Genomic DNA, 14,550 nt, shown 5'->3' with positions numbered 1-14,550 from the left:
TAAGGGCTAAGGTTTTGATCAAAAGCAAAAAGGTGGCGCTCAAGTAGTTGTTGAAAGATTTTCTCACGCGTTTACCTACTGTAATAACTTTTTGTATCCAAAGTGGATGCAAAAGCTATACGTTTAAACATCAAAAAAAGCAAGTCTAGAAAAGCGCTCGCTCTTTAGACGCGGTGTCGCAATTTAAAACGAGCAAACAATGGCTGCCTAGCTATTGCATTTTAAGTACTTTCTCTCTACTACAATTTAAGGCGTTCTAATGCGTACAATGCTTTTACAAGATGTGTGGCTATGAAAATAGCCGTTTAGATAGCGCTCCATCTATTTACTGCTGGTGTACTTAGTAACAGCCTTGGTGCCTTCGCTCACTGCGTGTTTGGCCAACTCACCGGGAAGTAAGAGGCGCACAGCTGTTTGAATTTCACGCGAAGAGATGGTTGATTTCTTGTTTTGGAGGGCTAGTCGTGAAGCTTCTGAAGCGATTCTTTCAAAAATGTCGTTGACGAAAGAATTCATGATGCTCATCGCTTTGGAAGAAACACCAACATCAGGGTGAACTTGCTTCAAGACGTTGTAAATGTAAATGGCGTAGGATTCTCGCCTCTTTCTCTTGCGCTTTTTGTCTCCAGTACCAGCGATCTTGCCGCCTTTCTTACCAGCGCGTTTTTCCCCCTTTTTGGCCACCTTGGGCGCTTGTTTTCCTCCGGCCTTTGGAGCGTCAGACATGTCGACGAGTTTTAGAGAATTGAAATTTGAAATTACAAGCAACCGAATCACTTCCTATATAAAGCGCAGTTGTGGTCTCCAATTCGAGAACATTTCTGTTTCTCGCAAGCTCATTGGTTCTTCAAAGATTAACTAATTTGCGCATTGTTTGACGGAGTTTTTCTATTCGTTAAAAAAAGTGCAGTTCGAGACCAAATGTTTTTGATAAGAAAAAGGAATTTTGTAAGTTGATTTCAAAGCGCGCACAAATATCTCTAGGTTGTCTCTCGTTGTTTCTCAGTGTAAGAAATTAAAATGTCAGGACGTGGAAAAGGAGGAAAAGCTAAAGCCAAGGCAAAGACTCGATCGTTCAGAGCCGGACTTCAGTTTCCAGTCGGTCGTGTTCACCGATTTTTGCGCAAAGGACACTACGCCAATCGCATCGGTTCAGGCGCACCTGTCTATTTAGCTGCTGTTTTGGAGTATCTCTCCGCCGAAATTTTGGAGTTGGCCGGTAACGCTGCTCGTGACAATAAGAAAGCTAGAATCATTCCTCGACACTTACAGTTAGCTGTTCGCAATGACGAAGAGTTGAACAAGTTGTTGTCAGGTGTTACTATAGCCAGTGGCGGTGTGCTGCCAAACATACAAGCCGTTTTGCTTCCCAAGAAGAACGAAAAGGTTCCAAAACCAGCAGCCAAATAAACGGTACTCTGAACACAAGATAAAAAATAAAGGCTATTTTCATAGCCACACATCTGTTAAAAACATGACGGCATGAGCTTAAACACACTAAGGAGAATATAAAGAAGTGTGTGTGTGTGTGTGTGTGTGTGTGTGTGTGTGTGTGTGTGTGTGTGTGTAAGGAAGGGAGGGGAGGGGGGTTCAAAATCTCTTTTTAAAGCTGTTAGGGGATAAAAAGAGCACACGCATCCCGTTACAAAAAAATACATGGTGGGGTTTACACGCCATCTTTGAAACGTTTTAAGTTATAACCTGAGGGAGAAAAAACAGTTCGGTTACCTCACAGGTCACGTGCATGTTCAAGATTCCAAGTTTTGAAAGGATCCAACGTAACTTGAATAAAAAGTGAACACGCACGTGCCCAGATTGGCGACCATCTATAGGCTGTAGGAAAATAACAAAGAAGATTTAAGCGCCTCCGTAAGAATTTAGCTCCCTTAGGATTTCAGCAAAAAAGTATATTTAGCGGAGAAAAAAACAAAGAGCGAGGTTAAGCAGCAGTGACGGCATTAGCATCAGCAGCAGCAACAAAAACAAAACAAAACAAAAAAAAACAAACAAAAAAGCGGCAGCACGAAAAAAAAAAAAAAAAAAAAAAATTTCCGTTTTTTACACTTGCGTGTTTGTCTGTGTGTAATCCTTAATTGCATGGTTTTTTGTTGTTGGTTTTACCTTGTCATTTTTCTTCTGCGCACGTTCTCTTGGTCAGTAGTTTTTTGAAATGCGAAAAAAAACGTCAACGAAAAGAAGTGAACGGGTCATTGCACGTCATGTCTAACAAACAAGAGGGGTAAAGACAAAGACGTCCGCTGTCGAAAACTCATACATACTCCAAGCTGACACACTCTTGAGACACTTCGAAATAAAGCAAATGATCAAAGTCATAACACTTGACAAAGTCGAAACAAAAATCACAGCATGCGCAGACAACCCTTTATTTTACATTAAAGGAAAAAAACGTAAAGCTAGAACTAAACATTCCTTCAATTAAAACACGTCAAACTTGCGACGGGCACAAAACTCAACATATAACAAAGTTACGACGCTCTAGTTCTTTTACATTTTGTTTTCTAAATGACCCGTCCCTAAAACCCCGGAAAGAATAAAACGCGACAGTCGAGAAGTTGGCCAATACCTTTTTTCACAGTAACTATCAGGTGTTTCTCGCAACGTCGGATGGGTTGCTGAAACCTTAAAAAAGAACTTTAAAAAGCTTGTGGGGTAGCGTTAGTTCTCATGCTATTTTAACAAAGTACTAAAACTTTAGTTAAAGTAATAAGATTTTACAAAGTAGCTACATTTTAATTATTGTCCTCATTTATCGTCATCTATCGTCATTTTTCACGTATCTGCCTAACTTAGTACCTAACAAACTAACTAAGATACAAACTAACTAACTGAATGACTAACTAACTGACTGACTAACCAACTAACTGACTGACTGACTAACTAACTAACTGACTGACTAACTAACTAACTAACTAACTGATTGACTAACTAACTAACTAACTAACCAACTAACTAACTAACTAACTAACTAACTAACTAACTAACTAACTAACTAACTAACTAACTAACTAACTAACTAACTAACTAACTAACTAACTAACTAACTAACTAACTAAATAACTAACTAACTAACTAACTAACCAACTAACTCACTGAGAGACTAACTAACTAACTAACTAACTAACTGACTAACTAACTAACTGACTAACTAACTAACTAACTAACTAACTAACTAACTAACTAACTAACTAACTAACTAACTAACTAACTAACTAACTAACTAACTAACTAACTAACTAACTAACTAACTAACTAACTAACTAAGTAGCTTACTTTGTATTTGTTTTTCAATTATGAACGAGTTCCTTGCAAGATAGATATTTCTGTTGCATTTGTTAGCCTTTATTTTTAGCAAAAATAAAATTCCAACTGGTGCTTTTCTAATGTCAAGGACCTCGCTAAGGCTAAAGCAGCTAAGCCTAATGGTTATGATGTTATAAAGCGGAGAAAAATGAACTTTTCTGAAAATGAAAAAACGAGAGATGGAATTGATCTGCAATAACTTCGGTTGTGAACACCTTATAACTGATGCCTCGCGCGATTTTAATAACTTTGCATCATGCAAAAGCCGCCAAATTCACTTTTCACGAGTGTTAAAGTGTCATTTTTGAAATGCCAGTTATGAGCGCATGAAATCAAAAGCGAAATTTGCACTTTGAAAAGCAAACGGAAATGTAGAGCATCTTTTAAAATCGCCATATTCTAATTCAGTTTTGCCTTTATGAACTTGAACAAAAGTTGCATGCCTTCCCAAGACTGCACAATTGTAAAGAAAACACCAAGCTTCGCTCGAACGATGACTATGAAGACGAAGAACCGAATGGACCCCGTATTGTGCATTCGTCACTCATTCTCTTATCTCCTCAAACGTTTTTTTACCGTTACCTTCCATAATGAATTTTATTTTTTATTTATTTTTTTTTTTTACGATGTCCAGAACTTTCAGGTTGCTAAGTTTTTCCTTTTTTTCTAGTGTCCGCGACTTTATATATGTTGACTGCGTTATCGCAGTTTTAGCCTTCGATCGTTTTTGTTAACGAACACGAATAAGCACAACATAGTGTTCCTTTTTCATGGAATGTTCTTTGTTGTGTCTCTGTGTTTAGAAAAAGAATTGGTCTGAACTAAAAATCGTCGTTAGTACGCGTTGCTAACGCATTAAATATTCCAGCAATCGCGCGTGTTTGTGCCCTTCGCCTCTATTGAGTTTGTATGGTACCAAATGCTTAGAAGAGATTGGCATAAGCTTTTTTGGGAAGCCATATGGTTCAGTTTCTTGATGAAATTAAGCTGCTTTGTCCAGAGTAAGTAGCGCTGATGTTATTTGGCCATGCGCGCACTCGATTGCTTTTAAAGACTATTTTTTCGATGTTTTGATGCGATACCTTTCGCTTCTAACATGCTGTGGCACCGAAACGCCGCAATTTACAAAGCGTCACTATTCTTTAGAAGATTTCAAAACTAATGAAGCTTTAAGAGAGCGAGAGACGCGAGCTGTGGAGGTTTGCCTGTCAACACGAAAACACACTTTGCAGTCTGACGGTGGAGCAAAAAAAAAAAAAAAAAAAGTCTCCTCGACAGTCCGCATAAAACTCCGCTTGAAAAATAAAAACATCTAAACATCTAGAAGTTTTATAAAAACGAACGCAACGTTTCTCTGAAACACGACAAAAAAAAAATGACTGAAGCTGCATCTCCGAAAAAGGCCACAAAGAAGTCTGCGCCTAAAAAGCCTGCTGATCATGCTCCCTACAAGGCGATGATTGTCGATGCTATTAATTCGCTTAAAGAACGCAAAGGGTCGTCAAGACAAGCTATCGCCAAGCACGTCAAGGCCAACAACAAGGTGGGTGAAAACGTCGATTCGCAAGTCAAGATTAATTTAAAGCGCATGGTGGTTGCTGGCGAGCTCGTACAAGTGAAAGGAACTGGCGCGTCGGGTTCTTTTAGAATTGCAGCTAAGCCCAAACCGTTAAAGAAGCCTGCTGCAGTCGCCAAGAAGCACAAAAAAGAAGCCAAAGAAGTAAAGAAGCCTGCTGAAAAGAAGAGCACGCCAAAAAAGAAAGCTGCGTCAGTGAAAAAAGTCGCACAAAAAGAGAAAGTGAAAAAAGCTACTCCTAAGAAAAAAGTGACTCCCGCAAAAAAGAGCGCCCAGAAACCGGTTGCTAAAAAGCCCGCAGTAAAGAAAGTGAAAGCGACACCTAAGAAGAAAGCTGCAGCCAAGAAAACCATCGCAAAAGTGGAAAAGAAATAACCTAACCTACCCCGCTTTTTGTCAAACGGCTATTTTCATAGCCACACATCTTTCTAAAAACAAAGTTCCAGGCGTAGAACTTGTTTACTTTGTGTTTGTTTGTTTGTTGTTTTTTTTTTTTGTTTTGTTTTGTTTTAAGGCACTAAGCCGACAACGTTTTTAACAGATTTGTGGCTATGAAAATAGCCGTTTTGTTTAGAAGCACCATTTTTTAAGCTCGCTCTCCTCTGATTCTTCTCGCCAACTGAATGTCTTTTGGCATAATAGTGACACGCTTTGCATGGATGGCGCACAAGTTGGTATCTTCGAAGAGACCCACTAAGTAGGCTTCTGAAGCTTCTTGTAAGGCCATGACGGCGGTGCTTTGGAAACGCAAGTCAGTCTTGAAATCTTGAGCTATTTCGCGAACCAATCGCTGGAAGGGTAGTTTTCTGATTAGGAGCTCTGTCGATTTTTGGTATCTTCGGATCTCTCTCAAAGCTACGGTACCGGGTCGGTATCTGTGGGGTTTCTTTACTCCGCCGGTAGCCGGGGCACTCTTTCTTGCTGCTTTTGTTGCCAGCTGCTTTCTCGGTGCTTTACCGCCGGTAGATTTTCTAGCTGTTTGTTTTGTGCGGGCCATTGTAAGTTACGCTTACACTTATCAGTTTAAGTTGAACTTTTGAAGTTTTTCAATTTAACGCGTTTTGTTGACATTTTTAGACTTTGCCGCGACTTAAAGCTGCATTCTGATTGGTGCTAAGAAAGTGCTCTTTGATTGGTTCAAGTACAAATGCAAAATAAGGCATTAAGGCCACGTAGGCGTGTTTTTTGGCTACGGGAAAAGAGAGCGCGTTTGTCTCGCCTCTACAATTTCTGCTTTTTTAAACACTTCAAAGACAGGTCGACGTAGTGGAATTCCGAAAAGAAACTTTTCTGCTCTGTTTGCGAACGGATAAAAGCGTTAAATGCGAAAACGCGCGTTAAAAACAAGGCAGTTTGTTTTCGTTTTTTTTTTTTTTTGTTTTTTTGGTTCAGATGGCTTTTTGACGAAGGACCGTTGCGATTGGTTGTTTGACGAAGATGTTTCCATCTATGTAGGGTAAAAGTCGCGCTTCCAGCGCATAATAAAAACAAAAAGAAACGCAAAAAGACAGTAATTGAACTTCAAACAATTTTAATCATGTCTGGTCGCGGTAAAGGAGGAAAAGGACTTGGAAAAGGAGGCGCAAAGCGTCATCGCAAGATTTTACGTGATAACATCCAAGGAATCACAAAGCCCGCCATACGTCGTCTAGCTCGTCGCGGTGGTGTTAAGCGTATCTCTGGACTTATCTACGAGGAGACTCGAGGCGTTCTAAAAGTCTTTTTGGAAAACGTTATTCGCGACGCTGTAACATACACAGAGCATGCCAAGAGAAAGACAGTCACCGCTATGGACGTTGTCTACGCATTAAAAAGACAAGGTCGCACATTGTACGGCTTTGGTGGTTAAAAGGGGAACACCTCAGCAATCAAAAACGGCTATTTTTATAGCCACACATCTGTTTTAAACGTTAATAGGCAATCTAGAACTTGAACGCTGCACCGCGATAAGCAGAGGGGGTGTGTAAAAACGGTTTAGTTTACCAGTTTCAGTTTGTTTCAATCGAAATGAAAAGCAATTGAATTGATTTCTAAGTAATGTTTTTTAGCGAGGCATAGTTTAACTGAGTGTTTAGAGTAGACGCTTGACACATAAAGTGTTTTGCTCACCATCATCATCATTAAACCTCCTTTTGAAAAGACACCTTTTTTCGTTTCGGTTTTTTTCAATTCGCTTTTCAACTTTTTTTCGGCTCGGTTTAAATTTTATTTTGCTCGGTTCAGTTCAGTTTCTTGATTTTACTGCTACTGATTTTACTGCTACTGATTGGGGCTTTTTCTTGTTTTTTTTTTTCTTTTTCCTGAGTCAGTAATGGTTCTTTTATTTTATCAATTTTTATATTCAATCAAATGCAGACCTTTGAAACATGGGTCTAAAAAATTGCATAGCAATTAATCAGCTGCTCAGCACAATTGAAAGGATTTCGTTCCTACAGTTCACAAATCAGCATTTTTATAAATATTTTTGTTGGCTTGTGTTTGTAATATTGTTGGGCAAGTAGCTCTTTGTACAAGGAATATAATTCCGTCATTACATCTTGGATTTTAGTCTTTTATCAGCTGATAAAGCTACAGGAATATTGTAGATTTTTCAAGAAACGGAACACTGTATTCTAATGTCTTCCATTGATCATCTGAGGAACATTATTTTTCAAACTTGTTATTTGCTTTTTCAAGTGTTTTGACTAAGTAAGGTGGGAGAGTTAAGTTAAAAACAAGGATCAGAAAAGACATGATATTTCATCAACCTGTCACGTAAGTAAATGATAAAATCGAAAGAAGAAAAGTTGAATAAAAAAACAACAAGGAAAAAACGTGTACATAAAGACTCATAAAGGATAAAGCGGAAAGAAGAAAATTTAACAAAACAACTGGGAAAAGACCTAAACACGAAGATTCATCAACCTGCCATATAAATAAATGATGAATGGGTATCGCAACAGAAAACAACAAAAAAATATAAAAGCTCAAAAAAAAATAAAGATTTATAATGAGAGGAGGGAGACGGATAGAAGGAAGAAGACGGATAAAAAAAAAAGAAGAACTGAAAGAGGAATAACTGGTAAAAACAGAGAGCATTATATGTATTTTATAAATGTAATGAATAAAAGAGTGCTAACCATTACACACAAATAGAACGTTTATTGAGTTATATTGTATAATGAGTATACTGAGGACAAACACAACCTTAAACCTTTACACATAACACTAGACCCATATCTCTCTAAACCCTAAACCTTATTACAGCTACATACTACAAACAGATAAACAGTTAAACCAACTAACTCACAAATAAATATTTAATTAAATCATTTAATTATTCAAAACGTTGCCCTTAAAATTGCATCTTTGAGTTGGAGGACTGACTTAATGTACATATACTCAGAATTCCACTGTGTTGTACATGGAAAAATCATGGCCTTAATTTCAAGTTCTTCACATGCATCTTAAAGCTTAGTAGTGCAGAGAACGCTTCCATGTGTGTGTGTGTGATTCTAACTCCATGCAGTTTTTTATTGTTTTAGAAAGTTTAATAAAAATTTTTATTGCTTTACGAATAGCGAGCTAAATTGAGTTATTGTTGAAGCACAACTCTGAGTTAATCTCATCACTTTCTTCAGCAACTAAAACAATATTGCTACTATGATCATTAACGCAGGCTATGTACATCTCTTCATTTAAGTTTAATTTAGAAATAAAAGCATCCAGGTTTACTGAACTACTACCCCAGTTGGTCTACCTGTAAATCGTGCGCAAGCAATGAGAAAACTTAATGAATTAAAATCTGAATTAGTGTAGTGAATTGTAAGACTCATGTAGGAACCATTGTTCCGACTTGCCCAGAGATCTGTTGTAAAACTAACTCCAGTTACTTCTGGAAATTCTTTGAGAAATTTTACTTACAACCCTTAGCCTTTTCAAGCAACATTTTTTGACATCTAAATATTGATGCAGATTTGATAGTGAAAATATTTTTTCCTTCATCAATAAATTCTTGAGCTCATTCATGATTTAAAAATTCAAAGGTAGACCGAGATTGAGACGCAGACCCTTACCGAGATTGCAGACAAACTTTGTTAAATCTCAATCAAATTTCAATTGCTTCGGATCATTTGACTCATACTTTTGATTTTTAAATGCAACTTTCAATTGTTATACAACTTTCAATTGTTGTGAAATTAGCCTCTTTTTCTTTATAAAGCTTTTGCTCATTAAGTGCCTCGGTAGTTTTCAAAATATGTTCCTTCCAAGATGTTTCATGTTTGGTTTTAAAATGGCTAGATATAGTTGACATACTGCCACAGTTTATTTGTAAGATTTAAAGCAAACTTTACATTTGGCTTCAAATTTATTCAGCTTTACTAAGAATTTACAAATATCACTTTCTTTCGACATCTTCAATCTGAATAAAAAATAAATTGCAATGTTAGACAGTGATATATAAAAACCCCCATATATTAATTACATATGTAATTGTATCATTGTGTTCCCATCAATACACCAATCAACCCCACCTTCAAAAATTTACCTTCCTTGTCAAAAATTTAAAGGAAAGGACGTCCAAAATCAGATTTCAACGAAAACCTGCGTTTTCTTTGTGGTGAGTGTTTCCTATCATAAATATACAGACATTCTAAATTTACAAACATCTCCACAGCAACAGAGACTAAATGATACCGTGCTCGTGATCAAAAGTAATCTTAATTTAGACTTAACATAAAAATGCTTGTAAAATAAAAAAGCATCTCTTCAAAAACCTTTTCAAATCGAGATATTAAATCAACAATGTAAGTTTTATTCAAAAGTTTAAAGTTGCTTACTGGCTATTTAACAAAAATAATTCTTAACACACCTCCTAAATTTGTATTGGCATTTCTCCATTTCCAGAATTCCCCCCCCCCCCCCCCTTCTCCTCTATATTATTTAAAAAATTTAGGTTCAGTTTTATAAAACTACCGTTTATACCGACCGTTTATCCGGAGCGGGACCAAAAATTAATTTTATAAAAAAATTGGAGCGGATAACACAACCGTAATTTCTAATGTGCTTCGGGTTAATCGAAGGAAATTTCCGCTTCAAGTTCCATCGGAATTTCCTTCATATCTAGTACTAGCCAGTAAACTAAATTTGTGCTTCAAATAAAAAAATGAGTTGATTTTTTGTTTTATTTTCAAATGAATCTAGACAGTTCTGATATAGAAAATGATGTAGGCAGTTCAGATTCTGATCTGGATAAAGGAGTCTTTGTTGAAAAAGTTATTCTTAAAAGAAGAAAAAAATGATATGTATAGAAAAATTAACTTGTTTTAACAGTCTTTATTTATTAAAATATATAAAATAATTAAAATATATAAAATATATAAATTTTTAAACTGTCTAATCTCTTTCCATTTTAAAGAGCTTTTTTAAAAGCTTATTTATTTGACAATTTTTTAAGCTGAAATCTAATTAAAAAGTTTTGATGCAAAATTTTGATACAAATAATATAAAATTAAAAAAAAATTTTAAGTTTTTTAATTTCTGAAAGCTTGTTTGTTTTAGCTTAGCCAAAGATATTATTTCAAAATTAATAGAAAATGTAAAAACAGTCCCGACAGATTCTGCTATCTGCGTGGAAAGGTAACTTTTAGTGATCAGCAATGCACCATAACTACGTTAGTAAAGTCCCCTTACAGTGCATATTTCGGAATAAGGCTTGGCGACCAAGATAAAGGCTTTGCCCCACATATATGCTCCAAAGCCTGTGTCGTAGCCTTTAGGCGCTGGAATTAGGGTACAGCAAACTGTATGTCATTTGGTGTACAGATGGTACGCAAGGACCATACGACAGACTGCTATTTTTGTATGACCAATCTTCATAGTAAGATAATTTCTTAAAAGAACAATATTTAACTTATCCAAACATATTTTGCTTTTTTTATAGTCTAATGAAGCTTGAATTGTTTATAAAAATTGTGTTGAAATTCAACAAAAAAATTTTTTAAGTTGTATAAAAAAATTGGATAAAAATCTGAAAATAGATATGTGAGTTTTTTCAGGTGTCAATAAGAAAAAAAAAACACATGGTGTTCTATCCTGATTTCTTTCTCCCATTAAGCCAGTGCCACATGGTTCAAGAGTTCCAGCTCCTTCTCCACCTGAGAAAGGCGAACTAGAAGAGGATATGGAAGGTGTAAAAGTGGAAGACCTAACATATCTGTGACATATGAGCCAATGTCTAGCATGACTTTGCCAAGACCACTCACTCAAAGTCAATTAAATGACTTGAACAGAGATCTTGGTCTTTCTAAAGAGAATGCACAACTTCTTGGTTCCTGTCTTAGTGAGAGCAATCTCCTCGCTAAAGAAACTACCTTCTATCGGTATAGAAACAGAGTAGAAAATTTTAGAAGGTTCTTTGAAGTTGATTCTTCTAGCTTGTTGGCATATTGTAATGATGTAAAAGGCTTAATAGAGGCACTTGGTGTTTCTTACCAACCAAGAGAATGGAGGCTCTTTAATGATTCCTCTAGCAGAAGCCTAAAGGCAGTACTCCTACACATTGGCAATAAAATGGCATCTGTACCTATCGGACATTCAGCTCAGTTGACAGAAAGCTACAAGAACATGAAAATATTGATTGATGCAATCAATATGTGGTGACCTTAAGGTAAAATACTTTCTATGTTTTCTTGTCAATATAAAGCTTTCCTTTGAAAATACCTGTGGGTAATTTTTTAGAAAGAAATAGAAATATATTTTAACTTGATAAGATTTGATTTTTTATGAATAATTCTTTTCTTTTCAGGTTGTGTGCTTTCTTCTTGGGGTGCAAGGGGTGTACACAAAATACCTTTGCCTCTTATGCCTATGGGATAGTGGGGCAGATAGTTATTCAGGCATTCACAATTGGCAGCTACAACGTGATAGCTAAACCACAGTCCCTCCAGAAAATGTTTTACTTCCTCTTCTCAATATCAAACTTGGTCAAAAATTAAGTACTGATAAAGAAGGCCAAGCTTTTAAGTATATATTACAAAAGTTCCTACAGATTAGTGATGCCAAGCTAGATGCAGGTATGTTTGACGGACCCAAAACTAGAACTCTGTTAAAGGACAAAGATTTTGATATCAAAATGGTAGGCATTGAACGAGATGCATGGCGAACGTTCAGCACAGTAATTGAAGGATTTCTGGAAAATAAAAGAAGCTCTGAATATGTTTCAAATGTCAGTGAGTTTATGAAAAGCTTCGAAAAGCTTTTCATAAACTCACTGACATTCGAAACATATTCAGAGCTTGCATGTCAATAAAAATGCATACTCTCCAGTCAAGTCTTGACTACTTTCCTTAAAACTGTGGAGATGACAGCGAGGAACAGGGTGAAAGATTCCACCAGGATACAAAAACGATGGAGACCAGATATCAAGGACGTTGGAACAAAAACATGTTAGCTGAATATTGTTGGTGTCTTAAACGGGACGAACCAATAACTCTTTCCTCAGGAAATAGATTTTTTATTTACTGCATTCGATAAATTCACAAGTTTTTTTTAAGTTTAAAGTTAATAGAGGAGTTAAATTGAGCCTTTTTTCAGTTAACAAATAATTATTGCAATGTATTGCATTACTAGGATGAAAATGAGAGATTTCTTGAAAATTATGTTTTTCTCAAAAAAAAAAATAGGCGTGCAGTATTTCTATAACCTGACCTGATTGAGCAAAATGAATGTCTCATGATCAGATCAATTTTATGACATAAAAATAAAAAATATTTTTATTAGAAGTTCGTTTTTCGCAACTTACAACTTTTTTAGGAGAAATTTAAAAGATTCTGGAATTTGGCTTCGTTGCTCAATCATATGTATTCATACATCTGAAGGATTTTCTTGGGAACCCTTTTAAACCTTTAATATAAATTTTACACGCTGTTTTTGGCAATTATCTTTATATAGGGGAAAGGTGCCTATGATGGCATAGCGCTTATGATGGCATACTGGTCATATTTCCAAAAATATTGGTTTTGGTGTATGAGTGATTAGACCAACACGTGTATATTAGTAATTCATTACTTCTGGTGAAAATTCATCCTTTTGTAGTAAATAATGCTTTTGTAATCAACAAACATAAATTTTCGCATGTGGTGTTGTAGTTTTAATGCCCTCATATATTTAGAATTACGATTTTATAATATATCATACAGAAGTGAAATTTTCATGCATTTCATCTGCAGGATTTGTATATTTATTAGAATGCTTATTTTAATGCTATGTGTAGAATAAGGTAGACACAGCTTGTTGTAATAAGTATGGTGACTCTTTCCTATGATGGCATACCGAGGAGTTGCCATCATAGGAAAGTCTGCAAAATGAGTTGAAAAAAATGCCTGAAATAAATTTTAATGCGCATAAAAAGGTAATCAAGCTAAGATAAAAGATGAAATACAAGAGTTTGAGAAACCAACACATTTGAAAATGAAATCTCCCCCATCAGAAGCTTCCACATGCATTAGATCTTCTGTTTCAACGAAAGGATAAGATCTAGTACACAAAGTTGTGTCCAGTGCCTTTAGCAACCCCTAAAATTGAATTGAAAAGGGCATGAAAACGTGGAAAAACTGGAGCTCTGAATACCACACCGGATATCCAAGAATTAAAAGATAAAGCAAAAGAAAAAGATAACAAAGAAAAGGAAAAATTTGTTAGAAAAACAAAAAGAAAGACGACTGTTGAAGAAAAATACTGCAGTGAGGAGATTAAAGGAAGTAATAGTATAATGGATTTTGAATCTGATACAGCATTTTTGTATTGTTATGAACTTTATTTGCTGTCTTGGTCTAAAGAACCATGGATTTATTGTCAAAAATGCAGATCTTGGTGTCATTGTTTATGTGCAGGCATAAATAGAAGAAGAAAAAAATTTATATGTGAACTATGCTTACAGACCAAAGATTTATTTTTAATTTTGTTTTTTTTGATAAGTTGTGTTTCCATTAATAAAAAAACAAAAAAAACTCTTGTTTGTCTAATTTCTTTAAAGTGTGCCATCATTGGAGCAGTTAGTTGCCTGTGATGGCATACTGGTATTTTTTTTTTTTAATGGTTTAAACTTGTAAAAAAGCAAAATAGTAAAAATTCTGAGGTTCATTGTTATTCGGCATGCTAGAGGGAATACACACATGTCAAAAATTATTTTTTAAGTTTTCAGGTAATGACTCAGAGAAACGTTAAAGTTAAGTATCCCCTATATACCTTCGCTCTAAGACTAAAAAACTTTTACTTCTGAAATTGACTAAGTGTTGTGTTAATACATACAAAACATTATACAGCGATTTCTAAAATACAATTTTAGAAATAGCTGTATAAAGGACGATACATCTTGAATTAGTAATTTTTCATCGGTTATTTTTGTGTTTTTAACCTTTTATAATTGTGGTTTATAATCAGTTTAATATTTAAAAAGGCTTTTAAATGACAAATTTGTTCCGTCAGCCTTTTTCTGAAAGTTTTCTTTAAGCCTTCTTGCTTTGGTATATCTGAACTTCTTTAAGCATTCACTCTGTTTTTAGAGACATTCATATTTTCAACTATAGGAAGTTTTTCACTAATTTGTAGAACATTTTCGCTTATTTCATAGATAAACCTCTTTTTTTCTAATAAAATTTGCCATTTACCAA

General features: G+C 35.4%; 4 protein-coding genes and 1 pseudogene across 4 annotated transcripts; 3 read left to right on the top strand and 2 right to left on the bottom strand.

Moving 5' to 3' along the window:
* Positions 1-321: 321 nt before the first annotated feature.
* Positions 322-726, bottom strand: LOC149887410 (late histone H2B.L4 pseudogene; annotated as a pseudogene).
* Positions 727-1,020: 294 nt separating this feature from the next.
* On the top strand, positions 1,021-1,410 carry LOC149887409 (histone H2A, orphon). The gene has a single exon (XM_090086659.1). It carries the CDS (start codon positions 1,021-1,023, stop codon positions 1,408-1,410), a length of 390 nt encoding a protein of 129 aa, XP_089942785.1.
* A 2,512-nt stretch (positions 1,411-3,922) lies between these two features.
* On the top strand, positions 3,923-5,929 carry LOC149887407 (histone H1.0-A-like). The gene has a single exon (XM_090087458.1). It carries the CDS (start codon positions 4,697-4,699, stop codon positions 5,270-5,272), a length of 576 nt encoding a protein of 191 aa, XP_089943584.1. The 5' UTR covers positions 3,923-4,696; the 3' UTR covers positions 5,273-5,929.
* On the bottom strand, positions 5,484-5,894 carry LOC149887408 (histone H3). The gene has a single exon (XM_090087459.1). The coding sequence runs from the start codon at positions 5,892-5,894 to the stop codon at positions 5,484-5,486; it is 411 nt and encodes a 136-aa protein (XP_089943585.1).
* Positions 5,930-6,434: 505 nt separating the features above from the next.
* Positions 6,435-6,746, top strand: LOC149887406 (histone H4). Its single transcript, XM_090088325.1, has one exon. The coding sequence runs from the start codon at positions 6,435-6,437 to the stop codon at positions 6,744-6,746; it is 312 nt and encodes a 103-aa protein (XP_089944451.1).
* The last annotated feature ends 7,804 nt before the right edge of the window (positions 6,747-14,550 follow it).

Source organism: Hydra viridissima, unplaced genomic scaffold (genome assembly GCF_058129835.1).
Source record: "Hydra viridissima isolate aposymbiotic clone 2 unplaced genomic scaffold, HvirCarnegie_v1 scaffold_5, whole genome shotgun sequence".
NCBI classification, from domain to species: Eukaryota; Metazoa; Cnidaria; class Hydrozoa; order Anthoathecata; family Hydridae; genus Hydra; species Hydra viridissima.
Note: the sequence above shows the minus strand (reverse complement) of the source record. Positions and strands in the feature narration are given on the sequence as shown.

Excerpts from the sequence above, each read along its gene's own strand:
- LOC149887406 (XM_090088325.1), top strand. The coding sequence starts at position 6,435 with ATGTCTGGTCGCGGTAAAGGAGGAAAAGGACTTGGAAAAGGAGGCGCA.
- LOC149887408 (XM_090087459.1), bottom strand. The coding sequence starts at position 5,894 with ATGGCCCGCACAAAACAAACAGCTAGAAAATCTACCGGCGGTAAAGCA.
- LOC149887409 (XM_090086659.1), top strand. The coding sequence starts at position 1,021 with ATGTCAGGACGTGGAAAAGGAGGAAAAGCTAAAGCCAAGGCAAAGACT.
- LOC149887407 (XM_090087458.1), top strand. The coding sequence starts at position 4,697 with ATGACTGAAGCTGCATCTCCGAAAAAGGCCACAAAGAAGTCTGCGCCT.